We start from the raw sequence: 20343 nt of genomic DNA on the forward strand, positions 1-20343 counted from the left end.
TTTGTATGCGTGGTAATTCCCTACCCTCGTCTATTTTGGTTTATTCCCCTACCTCCACGCCACGGTGAATTCCTCTGTTATATGTGAGTGAATATTTTGTATGCCTGGAGTTCTCTGTTACCCCTTGTGTTGCCTTGTTTTTCGGGTTGGTGTACTACGGTGCACAGTAGCGCCCCTTTCCCTTGGTAGGGGAAGAGAACAGACAGAGGGCTAACTCAGGAGATAAGGCAAGGGTGGATGCCCCGGCATCTTCAACTTCAGAAGTATCCCGGGGAGTAGGACAAGCTAGGGCGCCCCCTAGTGTTAAGGACAGGGAAGGAGCCCCTGTTCAGGACACCCAACAGCTGTGTCGTGACAGGGAGCTCATATTGTATGTAGGGGACTATGTGGTGGATCATACTGTATATATAGTGGGATGTCAGCATACATAATTCTGTTTGATATTGAGTCATACAAGTATTAATTTCTTTATATTATACAGTAGCGACCAAACATTTTGCTTTTTTTTTTTTAAAGTGTGATTTGTTCTGTCTGGTTGTTGTGATGCCATTTTCCTGGTGATAAATTGAAAGTGTATGAAGTTGTCATCATGCAAGACCTTAATTTTAACCAAACTGCTTTGGAATATAGGTATGGTCATTTAAATAAAGAAAACTGATTGCGAAAAGTTTTGCAAATACTATTTATTGATCACAACATAGATAATAATTCATTGTTTACAATGCCATAGCTTAGTATTTTGTAGAATAACCTCTTGCTTTAATTACTGCACCACACTGACAGGGCATTGAAGCCACTAGGTATTCAAGACATGCTGAGGGATCTTGCTCCATTCAACTTGCAAATCTGCAAATATTTCATCTTTATTGCTATGGGTACGGGCACCAACTTGTCGCCCTAACTCATCCCAAAGGCGCTTCATATGGTTTAAATCAAGTAATTGGCTCGGCCATTGCAACAGGCGAACATTTTTCTTTGTTAACTCATTTTTTACTAAATTGGATGTGTGCTTAGGATCATTTTCTTGCTGGAATTTCCAGCCCCTTCCTACTTTCTTTGGTTTTACAATTTGGCAGCATGATATTCTCCAGTATATTCTTGAAAATGGTAGCATTCATATTTCCATCAATTTTATGTAGAGGGCCAATGGCAGATGCAGAAAAGCAGCCCCAAACCATGACATTGTCACCACCATGTTTCACTGTAGGTGTTTGATACCTTTCATCACTATGTTTTCTAATTGGGCAGTATATATAGTGCTTACCATCACTATCAAACAGATTGAACTTTGATTCACCCAACCACACCACCTTAGACCAATCATTCTCTTTCCATTGGCTGTGTTTTTAGACAAACTCAAGTCGGACCTTCTGGTTCTTTGCAGAGATGAAAGGCTTCTTGACTGAAACTCGTGCATTCAACCCTACTTCTCTTAGCTGTCGCAACACAGTTTGGCGACTCACTTGGACCCCATATTCTTCTTTCATTTCATGTGAAATGTGTACAGCACTTTTATGAACATCAGATACTGACTTTTTCTTAATAATGTGATCAACTTTAGAGGAAGTTTTCCGTGGCCTTCCACTTCTAGGTTTGTTAGCTGTTCCATAACCTTCTTTTTTCCTTTCTTTCTTTATTATATGTGACACTTGACATTAAGAACAGTTAAAGTCCATAGTTACCTCTTTTTGGCTTTTACCTGACTTCCCATTCATAATAATAAGCTTCCTGAAATCTGTTGATAAATTTGACTTTGTCTTTGCCATGTTTTAACCTAAAAATACACAAACAAAAAAAATTTTTTTCTATCAAAAACAACTGAAAAATTCGACTAGCCATGACAAAATATGCAAAACATTTGACTCAGCAAATGTTGAAAACTAACACATAAAGGGATAAAACAATGTCAAACACAATTTTCATTCGTATAGCTGACAACCATTTGCTTCCGGTTTACTAAAATCACCAGGAAAATAGCACCACAACAACTAGACAGAAATATCACACTTTTAAAAAACACGCAAAATGTTTCATCGCTATTGTATTAATATTGAGCAGAATTAATTTTAGCATGTTGGTTCAGCCTCCATAATAGTCACGGTCTGTCATGTGGCCCCTTGGGAAAATTAATCTCCCACCCCTGTTCTATTTTATATAGCACTATGTTATGTATAGCGCTGTATATAAGGGAAAAATTTGCAATCTCTATCATTTTCCATCTACAGATGTGCAGATTTTCCAACTACCTGTGTGTAGTGATGGGCAAATCCCTCGATGTTCGGGTCCAGCTGAACACTTAAAAAAATTTGGTTCAAGTACCAGTACAGTACCCGAACCTTGTCCCCATTCACATGAACGGGGAGCTCGAACATCCAGTGTTTATCATGCTGTCATATGCATGACAGCGCCGCAAACACTGCCTCTGTTTGGCAGTAAGATCAATACTACCAGTCATAGAGGTGTGATTCCCACACTGTCAGATGACAGCGTGAGCCTGCAACTATGAGCACAGGCAAAAAGTTTATCTCCAGTCACAGGTGTCAGCTGTTGGGATTACTACTCCCATCAGCCCACCCTTGCTGTTGCTGATAAAAGCGAGAGCAGGCAGCGGCTGATGGGAGTATTCATCAGTTGGCGCCTGCAATATAAAAAAATAAAAAAATGACATAGGTTCTCCTGTATTTTTGATAACCAGCCAGGCAAAACTGACAGCTGCAGGCTGCAGCCTATTGCCCCTCCCAGCCTAAAAATAGCAGCCTGCAGCCTCCCCAGAAAAGGCGCATATATTAGATACACCAAATCTGAATCTTTGCCTGGCTCTTCCCACTTGCCCTGTGGTAGTGGCAAGTGGGGTTAATATTTGTGGGGTTGATGTCACCTTTCTATTTTCAGGTGACATCAAGCCCATGGCTTAGTAATGTAGGTGTCTGTAACACACCTATCCATTACTAATCCTATAGTTATATTGTAAATAAACACACAGCAAGTATAAAGTTCTTTATATGAAATAAAAAACTTTTACTTTTCTATTTAAAAATAACAAACACAGTTATACTGACCTAACGCCCTTTCCATTGAAGCCATTGCCTCCTGTAAAAAAACAAGATAATAAACAACAATAATACTCACCTGATGCCCATTGCAATAAAGCGATCATCTCCTGTAAAATAACAAAAATAGAAAACAACCATATCCCTCACCTGTTCCACGGTTTGTCCCACGCTTGAATCCATGTCTGCGATAAATAATTTTCAACCTAGACTTTGCCAAGATGCAACCGTTCAGGCTGAAAACCACTGGAGAATTCGCAGCCTCAGTGACTAGTGGTGATGTCATCAAAGTTAACACAGGTCACTAAGTCTGGATTCCGAGGTGGGCCAATGAACTGCGGTGACATCAGTGAGATCACCACTAGAGCTAGTTGTGAGCTCAGTGAGTTCACCAATGTTTGTCATGAGAACTTTGAACTGTGGTGAACTCACTGAGCTCAGCTCTACACCATAAGACTTTGTCTCATAGTGCTAGTGGTGATCTCACTGAGGTAACCACAGTTCATTGGCCTGGCTGGGAATGCAGACTCAGTGAACTGCGCCTTTTCTGGGGTGGCTATCTTTAGGCTGAGGGCAATATCCATGGCCCCTTACCAGCCTGAGATTATCAACCAGCCCAGTTGTCTGCTTTAGCTTGGCTGGTTGTCAAAAATGGGGGGAATCCACACCATTTTTTTAAAATTATTTATTTAAATAATTAAAAAAAGGGGAACTCACAATTTTTTTTTTAAATTTTTAATTTGTATTGCAGGTGCCGGCTGATAAATACACTCATCAGTGGTGGCTGCTTTTGCTGTTATCAGCAACAGCATGCGTAGGCTGATGGGGGTTAGTAGTCCCATCAGCTGATGCCTGTGTCCAGAGGTAAACTTTTTACCTCCGGTCACAGCTGCGAGTTCATGCTGTCTTCTGACAGCAGGAGAACTGCAGTGCTCTGATCGGTGGTAATGATTTTGCCACCGGTGTTTCTCACGCTGTCATACTGATGATAGCGTGAGAAACAACCGTTGTTCGAGGTGCTGAACCCGAACAGTAGGTGTTCGGTACTGACCCTGAACTTTAGTGTTCGGGTTTTCCCATTTCTACCTGTGTGTTACTCACATGAGCTATCACATCATTTATCAGGGGGATCATATATGACATGTGTCATGATACATTGAGTACCTGGGGTGCATGCTTTCTATATTGCCCGGGCCCTGGCTACTTTTAATCCACCCTGATAATCATTATGTTTTTGCTGCTATTATCTAAATAGTATTTAACATGTGTGAATACTTTACATTTTAGGTTGGATGCATGCTGGATACCCAGTCATGTGTCTTCAACAGTCAGCCGAAGAATTAACAGATCTTAAAATCATAAAGAAAGATGGAATGTGGGGGCCCATACATGAACTTGGGCACAATCAACAGCAGAGTGCTTGGGAATTCCCTCCTCACACTACAGATGCGACATGTAACCTGTGGTCGATATATGTACATGAAAATGTTCTGGGAATCCCAAGAGATAAAGCTCATCCTGATCTGGAACCAGAAAAAAGAGAAGCTTGTATCAGAGAGTATTTGAAGAATGGGGCAAAGTTGGCAGACTGGAATTTGTGGACCGCACTGGAGACTTATCTGCAGGTAAGACACAGAACTAATTTATTTTGTTAGAATTCATTTTGCTCTCTATAATAACCACAATGCATCACTAAAAAAGCCATCCTTACAAATACATGGTAATAACACTAGTTCACTGCAGGATGCAGACAAACTCCAATGGTATATGATGGTGCTAGCATAGTTACAAAATGTGGATGAATGTCCACTTACACACCTATCACCCATGAGGGATGTGGACAGGTAATATTTAACATGCAATCAGATAAGGTGCCAGTCATATGGTAACCTGTAGCTCATTATGCTTGGCTAAAAGTCTATTGTTTATGCCCATACTATTTTATCAGACAGGTTCTATAAGGGTACCCCACAAGCATTGGCACCCTCTTTTCCCGCAAAAATATTACATGGCTTATAGTGACTAAGTGTAAATAATAATAATTTTTTATTTCTATAGCACCAACATATTTTGCAGGACTTTACATTTTAGAGTTTACTTGTACAGACAAAAAAGACATTACAAAAGAACAAATAACTCAACAGATGCCAATAGAAGTGAGGACCCTGCTCACAAGCTTACAATCTATGAGGAAATAGGGGAGACAAGAAAGGTGAATGGTAATAAGTGCTTGCATTGTATGGTTCAACCAACAATATAATAAATAGGGTATTCAAATAACTCTGCATGAACTAGTCACTAGCCAGAATCTGTGCATTACAGACACAGAGGGCTATTAAGTGCTTGGAGGGTGTTTGGACAGAAACTATGAGAGTCACGATTTTGAAACAAACTTTGGGCAAAACGGTCATGGATACCCAAGTGAGGTGAGGCAATAGGCCAGTCTGAAGCAAAACATTTTAGGCCATGTTTAAAACTGTGGGCATTTGGAATTAATCGAATTGTGCTGGGTAGTGCATTAAAAAAAATTGGTGCAGCAAGTGAGAAGCCTTGGGGACAGGAGTGGCAGGTTCAAATTATAAAGGATGTTAGTTTTAGGTCATTAGAAGAACAGAGGGCATGGGTAGGGTGGACGAGCGAGGAGATGTAGGGTGGTGCTGAACCAAGTAGAGCTTTGTGGATCAGAGTGATAAGTTTTTATTGAACTGTGAAGCGGATGGGCAAATAGTGAAATGATGGCACAGGTTAGAGTCATTGATGTAGCAGTTGAGAAGGAATATGATCCTGACTGCTGCATTCAGGACGGAATGGAGAGAGGAGCGTTTCTGATGTATGGGGTGAATGAAATATCTAAATCAAATATGACCCCAAGACAGTGGGCATGTTTCTGGGGAGTAATGGGAGAACCACACCACACATGGAAATGGCAATATCGGGCATAGGTAGATTAGTGGAGGGGGGAAACATGAGGAGTTCAGTTTTTGACAGATTCAGTTTTAGATAGAGGGAGGATATAATGTTAGAGATAAAGACAGTCAGAAAGACAATCACTGATATTTATAGTAATGCAGGGGTGATGTCAGGAGAAAATGTGTATAATTGGGTGTCATCAGCATAGAGATGATACAGGAAACCAAATCTACTCATGGTTTGTCCAATATGGGCAGTATGTAAGGAAAAAGGGAGGTGACCTAGATCCTTGAGAAACCCTAACAGTAAGGGGAAGAGAGGAAGAGGAGCCTACAAATTTTGTCCTTGATGCCAAAGGAGGGGAGCATAGTGAGAAGGAGCTGATCCACAGTGTCAAATGGTGCAGAGAGATCCAGCAGAATGAGCAGCTAGTAGTCACCATTAGATTTGGCTCTTAGTAGATCATTAGAGACTTTAGTACGGGTAGTTTCATTAGAGGCAGGAACCAGATTGTATAGGGTCAAGAAGAGAATTATCGGAGAGATAGTGGATTAGGTGGAATGGACCAAGTCTACCCGGAGTTTAGAGATTTAGAGGAGATTAGAGACATGTCTGTAGTTAGCAGCTCAGTTCTGGAATGTTTTTTTCAAGTATTGGATGTATGCTGGCATGTTTAAATGAGGAGGGAGAGATATCAGACAACTAAACAACATATTTTGTTTAAACTTCATTAAAATGTCAGGATCTATACCATGAGGAGGGTTTATTTACAAAGCAAAAAAAACCCAAAAAACTAAAAAGATGTAGTGCTAATAAGCAGGTGAATACCTTTCTACACCACAAATGGCAGCCTATTTAAATATATGTGGCCATCTAAGGATTTTGTACTGAGTTTCTTTGTATGAAATACAAGATGCTGTCTTGGCTGCTCTGGTCCAAACATTTCTCCATTCTACCATGGTCAGTGTTTTACCCAGATATTCCTCGCATTTGAGCATATAAGAGTGTCTAGTTAGGGAATCTGTATCTGGAGAATGTAGAATATTGTAAACACTAGATATTAAGCCTCTTGTTGAACTATTCTTGCACAGTCTCTAGAAGGAGGTAGGAATGGAGGTCTGCAGACTGTGGAATAATGATGAGGCAAAGTGCCTAATTTTAATATACTGAAATAATGTCAGATAATGGAGGGAGAATTTTCTTTTCAGCTCATCATAGAAATGTAGAATTCGCATTTTGTAGTTGAATATGTCAGCGAAGTTAAACACGCCTGATTGAGTTCATAACCTTGTAAATGAGTGGGTTAAACTTTCAGGGAAAATCGGACGGAAAAGGGAGGAAGGAAGGGTGGAGTTTGTTGATGTCAGATTGAATTTTTTAGGGCAGACCCTCCATATATTTCTGGTGTGCATGAATGAACCACATAGGTCTGTTGACGGGGGATTGTAAATGGACCAGATCAGGGTGTTGGGCTGAGCTGGAGCCAACCATAATTTTTCAATCTCCATTCATTTCATACAGGTAGGTTTAGAAGACCATGATGGAATCGTGCAGAGGTGCGATGCCCAATAATAATAAACAAAGTTAGATGCTGCTAGACATCCCATATTTTTATCAGCCAACATTACTGACTTTGGAATTCTATGACGCCTTCCTGCCTATATGAAATTTAAAGTGAATGCTTGAAAAGCACGTAAATCTCTGAGTGGGACCGATATGGGTAACGTTTCAAAAAGATATAACATTTTTGGGAGAACAGTCATTTTTATTGCTGAAATGTGTCCAAATAGTGAGAGAGGAAGTGATTTCCATTTTGTCAATAAGGATCGCATTTCTGTATATAATGGAGGGAAATTGTTCTGGTATAAAGTAGAACATGAGGTTGTGAGATTAATTCCTAGGTATTTGAGAGAGGTGGCTTGTGAAATTACTAAGAAATGTAAATTTGGGAAGGAGATGGTGGTTTACCAGACAAGGCAGATCTATCCATAGTTTCAGAGAACATCATGTTAAAATCCCCTCTTAAAGGGAATCTGTCACCTCATTTTTCCCCTATGAGATGCGGCCACCACCATCAGGGGCTTATCTACAGCATTCTCCAATGCTGTAGATAAGCCCCTGATGTAACCTGAAAGATAAGACAAACGAGTTTTATTATACTCACCTGGGGGACGGTCCGGTCCGATGGGTGTTGCAGGTCCGGCGCCTCCCATCTTCTAGTGATGACGTCCTCCTCCTTGCTTCTGTCGCGCTCCTGCCCAGGCGTAATTCTCTGCCCTGTTGAGGGCAGAGTAAATTACTGCAGTGCGCAGGCGCCGGACCTCTCTCAGCGCCTGCGCAGTGCAGTACTCTGCTCTGCCCTCAACAGGACAGAGAATTACTCCTGTGAAGGAGCGCAACAGAAGCAAGGATGAGGATGTCATCGCTAGAAGATGGGAGGCACCGGACCCGGATCTGCGATACCCATCGGACTGGACCGCCCCCCAGGTGAGTATAATCTAACTCATTTTTCTTCTCTTTCAAGTTACATTGGGGACTTATCTACAGCATTACAGAATGCTGTAGATAAGCCCCTGATGGCGGTGGCTGCATCTCATAGGGCAAAAATGAGGTGACAGATTCCCTTTAAGATTATGTCTGCAGGTGGGAGACGTGAAATCTTAAGCATAACTCGTTTAAGAAATTTGATTTGGGCTGTATTAGGAGCATATATGTTGCACAGTATAAGAGGATTCCCTCTAAGGGTGACTTCCAATATTATGTATCTTCCATCAGGATGCAAATAAGAGGAGGTCACCTTTATTGGTCATGTTCTTGGAAAAAGAATGGCTACACCAGCTATATTCCTGTTTTGTGTGGCAGAGAAAATTGTGGGGAAATGATTGCGAGCAAAGTTAAAGGAACCTAATTTATTAAAGTGAGTTTGCTGAAGGAACACTACATCTGCTTTTCAGGATCTAATTTCAGTTAAGGTTACACATCGCTTAACATTTGAGTTAAGCCCTTTGATGCTGAGTGAGACGCATTTAATCATGGTAGATTTAAAAGGAGTAAGTATGCCAATGTAGACTCGCCAAGGCTGGAGAATGGAGGTAAAGTCTTGAGATGCATTAAGTCGTCTTTAGGATCAAAAGGTTTGAAAATGTGAAGAGGGAAGATAAAAACATGAATGGAGGGGGAATCAAATGTTGACATCTGATAAATAACAGATAAAAGTATAAAATATGTAGGAAAACATCACTTCAAGGAATTGTTTAAACTAAAATTCCTAACTCCTAGAGAAATCTGAAGAACAACACAGTATGTGCTCAGGATTTCTGTGGGAGCAATGGGGTAGCCTCTAAGCTCCTTGGAAATTGAAGGAACCAAAACTATTATAACCAGCAACAATTAAGATGATCAGAGAATTAACTGATAATAGGGAGGAAAGTCCCTGCAACTAAATGATTAATCTTATATTCATGTGGGCCGAATTCTAAAGCAGTTTAAAACTTAGATATGATATCCCTATACTGCCACAGTGGAAACACAAAATACAGAGAAAAAATTAAGCAGACTTTGTGTAAGTCATGTGGTTCTTGTCTCATGGGTGGTGTAGTGGGATGAGTGGAGTTTGGTCTTCCTCATTTCTTTTGACTTGTTTGCCACAGTGGTGGAGGGGAAGGTGATGGTATGCCTAGTTCCAGTGAGAGATTTCTGGAAGCGTAAGGCTGAGTTCACACGTGGCGTTTTTTTCGCGTTTCCGCGGCGGTTTTAACCGCGCGATTTTGCCGCGAAAACGCGAAAAATAAGCATCCCATGCATTCCTATGGGATTCCGCAATGCTGTGCTAATGCTGCAGTTTTTACCGCGGCGGAATCGCTTCGCGGTAAAAACCGCAGCATGCTCATTAATTTGCGGAATCGCGGCGATCCCGCACCCATAGGAATGCATTGTTCCGCTTATTTCCCGCATGTGGCTGTGCACACCATGCGGAAAGTAAGCAGAACAATTGCGGATGGTACCCATGGTCCGGAGGAGAGGAGACTGTCCTCCGGGCTTTGGGTACCATATCCCTGTAAAAAATAGAATTTAAAATAAAAAATATTGTTATTCTCACCCTCCGACGTCCCGCGCAGCCTTCCTGCTTCTCTTCACGCTCTCGTTCCCAGTAGTCCTTTGCGAAAATGCTCGCGATGACGTCCGTTCTCGCGGGATCGCGAAGACTCGCGGTCATTCGCGCGACGTCATCGCGAATTACCGCGAGACGTCGCGATCCCGCGAGAACTGACGTCATCGCGGGCATTTTCGCAAAGGATTACTGGGAACGGATGCGCGGGACGTCGGAGGGTGAGAATAACACCGTTTTTTTTTTTTTTTACATTCTATATTTTACTACTGATGCCGCATAGGCAGCCTCAGTAGTAAAAAGTTGGTCACACTCGTCAAACACTATGTTTGACGAGTGTGACGAACCTGTCAATCAGTTCTCCAAGCGATGCTACAGATCGCTTGGAAAACGCTAGCATTTTGCAAGCTAATTACGCTTGCAAAATGCTAGTTTTTCCGCGGGAAAATCGCGGGAATTTAAAATGCGATTTTCCCGCGGACTGGAATTCCGGAATTCTCGCGGTAATTTCCGCGAGAGTTCCGGTACGTGTGCACTTAGCCTAATGCTTAAAGTTTTTCAGAAGGAGGGCAAGTCACTATGAGCTTTCAAGGATGCTGATCGCCCATTCACCCTAGCTGTGATAGAGAAAGTGGAATCCCCATTGATAGATGATTTGACACTCCTGTAGAGTGGATAGAAAGGGGCAAGATGTCGCCTTTTTAGCAATATTATCTAGCATAGATCCGGGAATAGTTGGAAGGTGGATCCTTTATAGTCCAGGTTTCGCATTGTGTGTGCCTTGGAGACAATAGCTTCTTTAGTAGCAAAGTCGTGAGCGTAACATATAATGTCATGTGGTAAGGCTAAGGATCCCTTTGGCCTTAGAGCATGGTGAGCTCGATCTAGCTTAAATTTGTTAGTGTTTGGAAGGCTTAGGATTCTATTGAAGATGGATTCCAAAATTTTTTAGAGGTCCTTATTTCCCTCTTGTTCGGGAAGGCCCCTTAATCGGATATTATTACGTTGTCCTCTATTATCTAGGTCCTCTATATGCTGATTAGCAGCCTTAAGAGCTTCTGCCTGGGTGGACACAGATTCCTGGAGCAGAGTCAAATATTTACATGTGTCATTGTGGGTCCCTTCTAATAACTCTACATATTCCGCAATAAATTTTTTTATCCTGACGCAATACAGCGATATCAGATCTACATGTAGCTTTCACTTCCAAGATGAGGGCCCCAAAATCTTCCTTAGTGGGAATTTGTTGTAAGTAGGCATGTATTTCCTCAGGAATAGAGGGTCTTAAAGGAGAATTGGTAAAGGAAGAAGCGGAGCCAAGGTTACTGTTCCCTGACTCCGATTGCTCCACAAGGCTAAAGAGGGATGGGGTAGCCCCTAGGTCTTCTGGGGAGTCAGTTTGGTTTGCAGAGGTAAGAGTGTCTTTGTGGCTTAGGAGGCATATTGAAATCAAGAGATTTTGCTGCTATAGGGTTTCCAGTAGCTTCTGTTGAAGATAGACAGATTTCTGTTATAGGTAGTTTCATAGAATCATAGAATGGTAGAGTTGGAAGGGACCTCCTGGGCCATCTGGTCCAACCCCCTGCTCAAAGCAGGATTCGCTAAATCATCCCAGTCAGATGTCTGTCCAGCCTCTGTTTGAAGACTTCCATTGAAGGAGAACTCACCACTTCTCGTGGCAGCTTGTTCCACTCATTGATCACTCTAACTGTCAAAAAGTTTTTTCTAATATCTAATCTGTGTCTCCTCCCATTCAGTTTCATCCCATTGCTTCTAGTCTTTCCTTGTGCAAATGAGAATAAAGTTGATCCTTCTACAATGTGACAGCCCTTTAGATATTTGTAGACAGCTATTTAGTCTCCTCTCAGTCTTCTCTTTTGCAAGCTAAACATTCCCAAATCCTGCAACCTTTCCTCATAAGACAGGGTTTGCAGACCGGTCACCATTCTGGTCGCTCTTTTCTGAACTTGCTCCAGTTTGTTGATGTCTTTTTTAAAATGTGGTGCCCAAAACTGGACACAATATTCCAGATGAGGTCTGACCAAAGAGGAGTACAGGGAAATAATGACTTCTCGTGATCTAGACTGTTTGCTTCTGTTAATACATCCTAGAATTGCATTTGCCTTTTTTGCTGCTGCATCACACTGTTGACTCATATTCAGTCTGTGATCTATTAGTATACCCAAGTCTTTTTCACATGTGCTGTTGCTTAGCCCTATTCCTCCCATTCTGTATATGCTTTTTTCATTTTTATTGCCCAGATGTAGTACTTTGCATTTTTCCCTGTTAAAAACCATTCTGTTAGTTGCTGCCCACTTCTCCAGTTTATTTATATCTTTTTGAATCCTCTCTCTCTTCTCTAGTATTAGCTATCCCTCCTAGCTTTGTGTCATCAGCAAATTTAATCAGTTTACCCTCCATTCCTTCATCTAAATCGTTGATAAAGATGTTGAACAATACAGGGCCCAGGACAGAGCCCTGTGGTACCCCACTTGAGACATTCTTCCAACTGGATGTGCAGCCATTTACGACCACTCTTTGGGTCCGATCACTAAGCCAGTTATGAATCCACCTAACAGTTGCCTTGTCCATTCCATACTTAGCCATTTTTTCAATAAGGATTGTATGAGATACTTTGTCAAATGCTTTGCTGAAGTCAAGATATACTATATCTACAGCATTTCCTTGATCCACCCAATCAGTGATTCCATCATAGAAGGAAATTAAGTTAGTCTGACATGACTTATTAGTTACAAACCCATGCTGACTCTGTTTAATCACTTCATTCTTATCCAGGTACTGACATACATGTTGTTTAATAATTTGTTCAAAGATCTTTCCTGGTATAGAAGTTAGACTCACCGGCCTATAGTTGCCTGGGTCCACCTTCTTCCCCTTTTTGAAGATAGGAACAACATTTGCTCTTCTCCAGTCTTCTGGGACTTCTCCTGTTCTCCAAGAATTTTCAAAGATTATGGAGAGGGGTTCAAAAATTTCTTCTGTTATCTCCTTCAGTACTCTGGGGTGTAATTCATCTGGACCTGGAGACTTGAATTCATTTAGGTTAGCTAAGGGTTTCCTCACTATCTTTCTGTTTATAGATATCCTGGATTCTTCTATTCCCTTAATAGGACAGTGAAGAACAGTTGATGTTACATTTCCTTTCTGAGAGAAAACAGATGCAAAATAGGAATTTAAAAGTTCGGCCTTCTCAACATCCTGTCTTACCATTTCATCATTTTCATCCTGTAAAAATCATATAGCATCTTTGACTTTTCTTTTACTTTTGAGATATCCCCAAAATCCTTTATTATTGCTTTTGACGTCTCTTGCAAGCCTCAATTCATTGTCAGCTTTAGATAATCTGATTTGTGCCCTGCAGGTTCTGCAGACAGCATTATATTTTTCTTTAGATATGCCTCCCTCTTTCCATTTTATAAACTTTTTTTCTTCCTTTTTAGCATGTGCTTAAGTTCTGTGTTCATCCATCCTGGTTTCCTTAAATGCTTCCTATTCTTCCCTCTTTTCGGAATTGTTAACAGTTGTGCTTTGAGAATTTCATTTTTCAAGATTTCCCATCCTTCCTGGACATTTTTGTCTTTAAGGATATCCAGCCATTGGATCCCTCCAATTCTCTTTCTGAATCCCTTAAAATCTGCCTTTCTGAAATCTAACCTTGACGTCTGAGTCTTCACAGGTCTTCCTCCTCTAGTTATCCAAAATTCTAAAATAGCATGGTCGCTACCTCCTAGGGTCCCAGCCACTTTTACCTCCTCAACCATTTCCTCCCTGTTTATAAGGATTAGATCCAAGGTAGCAGTTCCCCTTGTTTTCTCCCCTACCTTTTGGAAGATAAAGTTGTCAGCAAGAGAGGACAAGAATTTCCTTGACCTGTTAGTTTTGCCTGAGAGAGATTCCCAACAAATGTCTGGATAGTTGAAATCTCCCATGACAACTATGTCATATTTTTTGGAGAACTTGGCCATTTGATGCATAAAGAGTTCATTCATATCTTCAGCTTGCACAGGCGGCCTGTAGTATATGCCTACAATGGTGTCCTTTCCATTGTTCTGTCCTTGCATTCTCACCCAAACAGTTTCCACAGAACTCCCAGTCTCTGAAGCTTCAATCTCTGTGCAGATATACACGTTTCTAACATACAATGCGACACCTCTCTAACATACAATGCGACACCTCCTCCTCGTTTATCAAGTCTGTTTCTTGCAAATAAGTTGTATCCTTCTAGTCTTGTATTCCAATCATGTGTATCGTCCCACCAAGTTTCAGTGATTCCAATGACATCATATTTCTGTTCCTGTGTTAGTAGTTCCAATTCTCCTTGTTTGTTTCCCATGCTTTGTGCATTAGTATAGAAACATTTTAGTTTGTGATTGGTTTCTCTTTCTCCAATATTTTTATTAATTAGATTCTTTTGTCTTTGTTCTTCCTTTCCACTTCTAATAGCAGAGTTCTCAATAGCATTTGTCAGGTGTATGGCTTTTTCTGGTCTTTTGCTTCCCTTCCCATGCTGGTCTAGTTTAAAGCTCTCCTTACAAGTGTAGCAAGGCGACTTCCAAATACATGTTTTCCAGTCTTCGTAAGGTGCACCCCATCTTTAGCAAGTAGTCCATCGCAAAGGTAATTCACTCCGTGATCCATAAATCCAAATCGTTGCTGACGGCACCATCGACGTAGCCAGTTGTTCACCTGCAGAATCTTATTCCACCTCCTTGTTCCATGGCCATCCACTGGGAGGATGGAAGAGAAGACCACCTGCGCTCCCAGTTCTTTCACTATCTTGCCTAAGTCTTCAAAGTCTCTGCAGTTGATTTCCAGGTCGTTTCTTGCGGTGTCATTTGTCCCAACATGTAGTAGCAGGAATGGGTAGTCATCTGTAGGTCTGAAGAGTCCTGATATCCTGTCAGACACATCTTTAATTTTTGCCCCTGGAAGACAGCACATTTCTCTTGAAGTTATATCCGGTCTGCAGATAGTGGCCTCTGTTCCTCTCAACAGGGAATCCCCCATGACCACCACTCTCCGTTTCTTCTTCACAACATTTTTCTTTCTCCATCCAGGAGGACTCTGAAGGCGTACAAGGTTGTTGTTTGTGGGCAAAGTCTTTTCCTGATGTACTTCTATTTGTATGTTTGTCCAATGATGGGTTAAATACCAGAACTGAGGGAGAGAGATTAAGTTTCACTGTCTCAGGGCCCCCTGCTGAGAAGCTAGAATTTCGTTGTACCCCTTTTTCATTGATACATGGAGTTGTTGGACCTGTAATATTTGCAGTGTAAGAAGACGCCAAGGTTCCCGAATTGTCCTTAGAAAAGTTTGGTGGCGCACTAGAAGTGCGTGTCAGTGAACCAACCCATTTGGAGGAGCGCCTTGGAGTAAGTGATTCCCCACTTTAAGAGTTGTCATGTCTATGGAGGAAGTTGTCCAAAGTCCCAGAATTAGTTAATGAGGTCTGCAGAGATCCATTTTTTTACCAGATGTCTTTTCCACATTAGTTCTAGGAAAGGGATAGTGCGTGGCTCCTCTTGTTTTTTTGTTGCCGTGTAGTAGATTTAGTGTCCTATATGTCTATTTTCTCTTGCATGTGGATATTCCTGTGCTTTAGGGATTGTATACTGTAGTAGAGAAGGGTATAGGTAGGTGAAGACCATAAAAGTGTTGTCACAGTTTGTGTAGATATAATCACTTATACTTGGAAATAAAGATGTGGTTACACGAATTGCCACTTGATATCAGCAGAGAGCTAGAGAAGAGCCCTTTATAATAAGGAAAAGTTCTTAGGCCTTTTTAACAATATATAATAATAATAATAATAATAATCTTTATTTATATAGCGCAAACATATTCCGCAGCGGTTTACAGTTTAACAGTTTCAAAACACAAGTCATAAGTAACAACGTTAACAATACAATAATTAAAGCAAAATAAGATGAAATAAGACGACCCTGCTAGTGAGAGCTTACAATCTACAATGAGGTGAGGGAGATACAATATAAGTATGTACAGTATTATAAAATGGTCAGAAAGTTGAAAGTTGATATTAGCTTACAATATAAGTAATATACAGTATTATAAGATGGTCAGAAAGTTTGAATACAGGAAAACCCCAACTAAAACTGCACCTCAGCTTCTGCAGTATTCTCCTTAGTGGTTAGGAGGGCTTTTGGGATGCTGCTCTTCTGGACAGCACTCCTAGATGACTGTGTTTTTGCAATAAAGGGTTAACTCCTTTGAAGTTTTATGATTTGAAGAGCATGAGGCTGTTTAAATAGAAAATGCAGACAGTTTAGCCAGGTTATAAGTGCAGCTGGAGGGGGGCTATATTTGTCTGGTGTGGGGTCTCCAGCTCAAGTAACTGAGGTATTAAGGCCCTTTTACATTTAGCGATGCACCAGCGATCCGACCAGCGATCCCACCCGGTCAGGATCGCTGGTGCATCGCTAAATGATCGCTAGTGAGCTTTCATACAGAAAGACCTCACAGCGATTCGGCAGCGACGCAGCGCACGATACTTACTATTCACACGCAGCGATCCTGGCGTCCTCCCGCCCGCCTCCAGCGTCGCTCGTCGTCACAGCAGGAAGTCTCAGCAGGAAGCGCCCGACGAGAAATGGAGCCGGACATTCTCGCGCGATCAGCGATGGACAGCGGGGGAGCCGGTCGCTGGTAAGTATCACACATAGCGATATCGCTAGCAATATCGCTATAACGTCACAAAACCAGTGACGTTTTAGCGATATTGCTAGCGATATCGCTTAGTGTAAAACCCCCTTTAGGGGAGTGAGAGCTGCCAGGAGTGATATCTGCACAGGCAGGACAGTGTGACAGGGCAGGAGTGTGCTCAGATAGAAAAAGGAGCTAAGTAGAATCTCCCCTGCTGTGAGTGATAATTGATTTTTCATTCTGGCTGGGAGATTTCAGTCTCAGATAGCTCCCAGCAGGGACAGCCCTCCTTAACCTTCCTCAAGACTACATGAGACCTCAAGCCTGGACAGCCGATGATGCTAAGGGTCCCGTTACACATAGCGACGCTCCAGCGATCCCGACAATGATACGACCTGGTTAAGGATCGCTGGTACGTCGCTACATGGTCGCTAGTAAGCTGTCAAACAGGCAGATTTATTCAACGACGCAGCAATGATTCGGCGATCTGTATAACGACCTCGGTGGTCGTTGGGACATTGTCACACAGCAGCTATTCTGACGACTCAGACCTCGATAGGCGTGCTTCAGCGTTGCCTTTTCCATGCCCCTCTGCTCCGATTGGTGGCCACTACTGTGCTATCACTACCTGGTTTGCTTCAGCGTCCCTGTCTGAGTCGCTAGTGCGCTATTTATACGGTGATCCACAGTCACTGACACGGGGACACGCGATTATTATAACTGTACATGTTAAATGTTATGATTGCACATACAGTAATTGATAGCGGACCTATAAAAGGAAACGCTACAAAGATCCTAATTTGAGACCACCAATCGGAGCTGAGGGGGCATTGAAAAGACAAAGCAAAATCATGCCTGCGTCCCTGAGTTCTGAGTCGCAAACGAGGTCGCTCGTCTTTGTTATGGCGTCAAACACAGCGATGCATGCTGGCCAGTGGGACACCAACGATCAAAAAATGTCCTAGGACATTCGAGCACGATCAGCGATATTGCAATGGGGGGCGGTCACCGCTATGTGTCACACGTAGCGAGATTGCTGGTGAGGTCGCTGTTGCATCACAAAACCTGTGACATTTCAGCGATCTCGCTAACGATCTTGTTATGCGTGAAGTACCCTTAAGTCCACACCTCTCCCCAACCAGGCAGGGAAACTGGACATCCTCCAACAGGCAGCATCCCAGAGTCAATCAAAGCAGGTGAGAGCGGCGATGGGACAGTGCTGCCTAGCCCACGGTATAGGCAACAGTTGGCTGTAGGCGTTCGACCCTCCACCTCCTCCTCCTCCAGAAGTAAAAGCTCGTCAACAGAGCGCAGTCGCACAAGCACTCCATCCGCAGCTGCCCGTGTTGCACACGAGGTGTCCCACTGTCGAACAGCTAGTGGTAAGCGTCAGCAGGCTGTTTTAAAGATGATGTCTTTGGGCGACAACAGACACACCGTGGAGGTACTGGCCAACTACTTGCAGCAAGAAATTGAGTCATGGATGGGCAGTCTACATCTTGAGCCAGGCAAGGTAGTCAAAGATAACGAATGTAATTTTGTGGCGGCCATAGCCCTGGCAAAACTCAGACACATACCTTGCCTGGCTCACACCTTGAACCTGGTGGTGCAGTGCTTCATAAATAATTATCCGAAGTTACCAGCCCTGCTCCATAAGGTGCGAAGACTGTGCTCACAAATCCATCGCTCGCCCGTAGACTCCAGTCATATGCAGAGGCTGCAGCAATCGCTCCACCTCCCTAAGCACCGCCTAATCATAGACGTTGCAACAAGGTGGAACTCCATCATGCACATGGTTGAGAGGCTGTGTGAACAGAGGCAGGCTGTAATGCATTTGTGGGAGGATACACAGGCAGGCAGTTTGAGGGAAGACATCGAGTTGTCGGGTGTGCAGGGGTCAAAGCTGAAAGTCCTCTGTAAATTACTTCAGTGTTTTGAGGAATGCACACGGCTGGTAAGTGCAGACGACGCCATCATAAGCATGAGCATCCCACTTATGCGTCTGCTCATGCAAACTTTGACGCACATTAAGGATCAGGCATCTGCAGCGGAGGAGGAGGAGGAGGAGGGAAGCCTTGATGACAGTTAGGCATTGTCTGCTCAGGGAACTGTCCTGGATGAGGTGGAGGAAAAAGAGGAAGAGCAGAAGGAGGATGAGGGTGATGATTATTTTGGGGAGGAGGATGCTTCTCAGGGGGCAAGAGAAAATGTTGGCTTGCCAAGGGTCAGGTACAGGGTTTGTGCGTGACTGGAGGGATGTGGATTTGGCAGAAAGTGCTCCTCCACCCACCACTGGCAGTGCATCATTGACACCTGGAACATTGGTCCACATGTGTGATTATCTCTTGCGGATCCTAAAAAGGGACCGCCACATTGCCAAAATTATGAAGGAAGATGACTACTGGTTGGCCAGCATCCTCGATCCACGCTATAAAGGCAAATTACAGAACATTATGCCACAGGAGAACCTAGAGCTAATATTGGCGAACAAACAAGCAACTCTGCTAAACCGTTTGTTAGAGGCATTCCCAGCACACAGTAGCGGTGCAGGTTCTACCACGAGCCGTACTGGGCAACATGGAAGAGGTGTTCGTTGTGCACACAGCCGAAGTGGTGTTGGAGACAGGGGTTTCATGACCATGTTGTGGACTGATTTCTCGAGTACCGCTCACAAGACTGGTAATACTGAATCGATTGCAACAGACATGAGACAGGTTGTCAACTATGGTTCAAAATTACCTCTCCTCCCCTATCAATGTTCTTCCTCACAGTTCATTCCCCTTTGACTACTGGGCCTGTAAACTGGACACCTGGCCTGAATTGGCACAATTTGCCTTACAGGAGCTTGCTTGCCCTGCTGGTAGTGTGCTATCAGAAAGAGTCTTCAGTGCTACTGGATCAATCCTGACAGAAAGAAGGACCCAGCTGTCGACCCAAAATGTAGGTGATCTCACCTTCATTAAAATGAACCATGCCTGGGTTTCAAAGGATTTTGTAACACCTTCCCCTGATGACACATAGGTCGCCAGCAAAATGGCTCGCTTTGTCCTCTTCTTCCTCCGACTTCTCCAATTCCTCCATTTGCAGCTGCTGAACGTCCAGCCTACACCTCAACATATGCCAGTTTTTCCACCTCCCTATCTGGGCTGTAGCCCCCCCACAACTTTAGCCAAATAACCCCCAGTTTTCAATGCGTTACTATTATTATAAAGTAAATTAAGGTTGACAAGCTTAAGTAATTAGAATTGATGCCGTTGCCATTGAAATGGGCACTGTAGGTGTGTTTCCTGTCCTCCACTCACTGCCGATTTTTATTCCCCAAGCAAAAAAGGAAGCACACTGTAGCGCCATAACATGCAAATGTGAAAAATGAAAAATGACTTGCATTACTGCATTAGAAATAAGAAAAATTGAGAAAGTTTAGCGCATAAAATGGCCAAGTTATGTGTACCTGGAAGCCAACGTTAAGGCATTTCTCGTTTTCCAGGTCCCTGCCTATGCCAATCCTCACTAAGACTGAAGTCTCCATCTGAATGGGAACCTATGAAAAATCCTCTGTTTAGACTGAAGTCTATATCTCTGTGGAGGAGATTG

General features: G+C 42.8%; 1 protein-coding gene across 2 annotated transcripts in view; it reads left to right on the forward strand.

Annotated features, from left to right (window-relative positions):
- LOC141092951 (TRPM8 channel-associated factor homolog) overlaps window positions 1-20343 on the forward strand; it is a 109385-nt gene that overhangs the window by 75247 nt on the left and 13795 nt on the right. For both annotated transcript variants that reach the window (XM_073579328.1, XM_073579327.1), the window contains exon 7: window positions 4338-4675. In XM_073579328.1, coding sequence (XP_073435429.1) covers window positions 4338-4675 — 338 coding nt within the window. The remainder of the gene's footprint in view (window positions 1-4337; window positions 4676-20343) is intronic.

The sequence above is a fragment of the Dendrobates tinctorius genome, unplaced genomic scaffold, assembly GCF_039654945.1.
Source record: "Dendrobates tinctorius isolate UK_male_01 unplaced genomic scaffold, ASM3965494v1 ptg000062l, whole genome shotgun sequence".
Taxonomy (NCBI): Eukaryota; Metazoa; Chordata; class Amphibia; order Anura; family Dendrobatidae; genus Dendrobates; species Dendrobates tinctorius.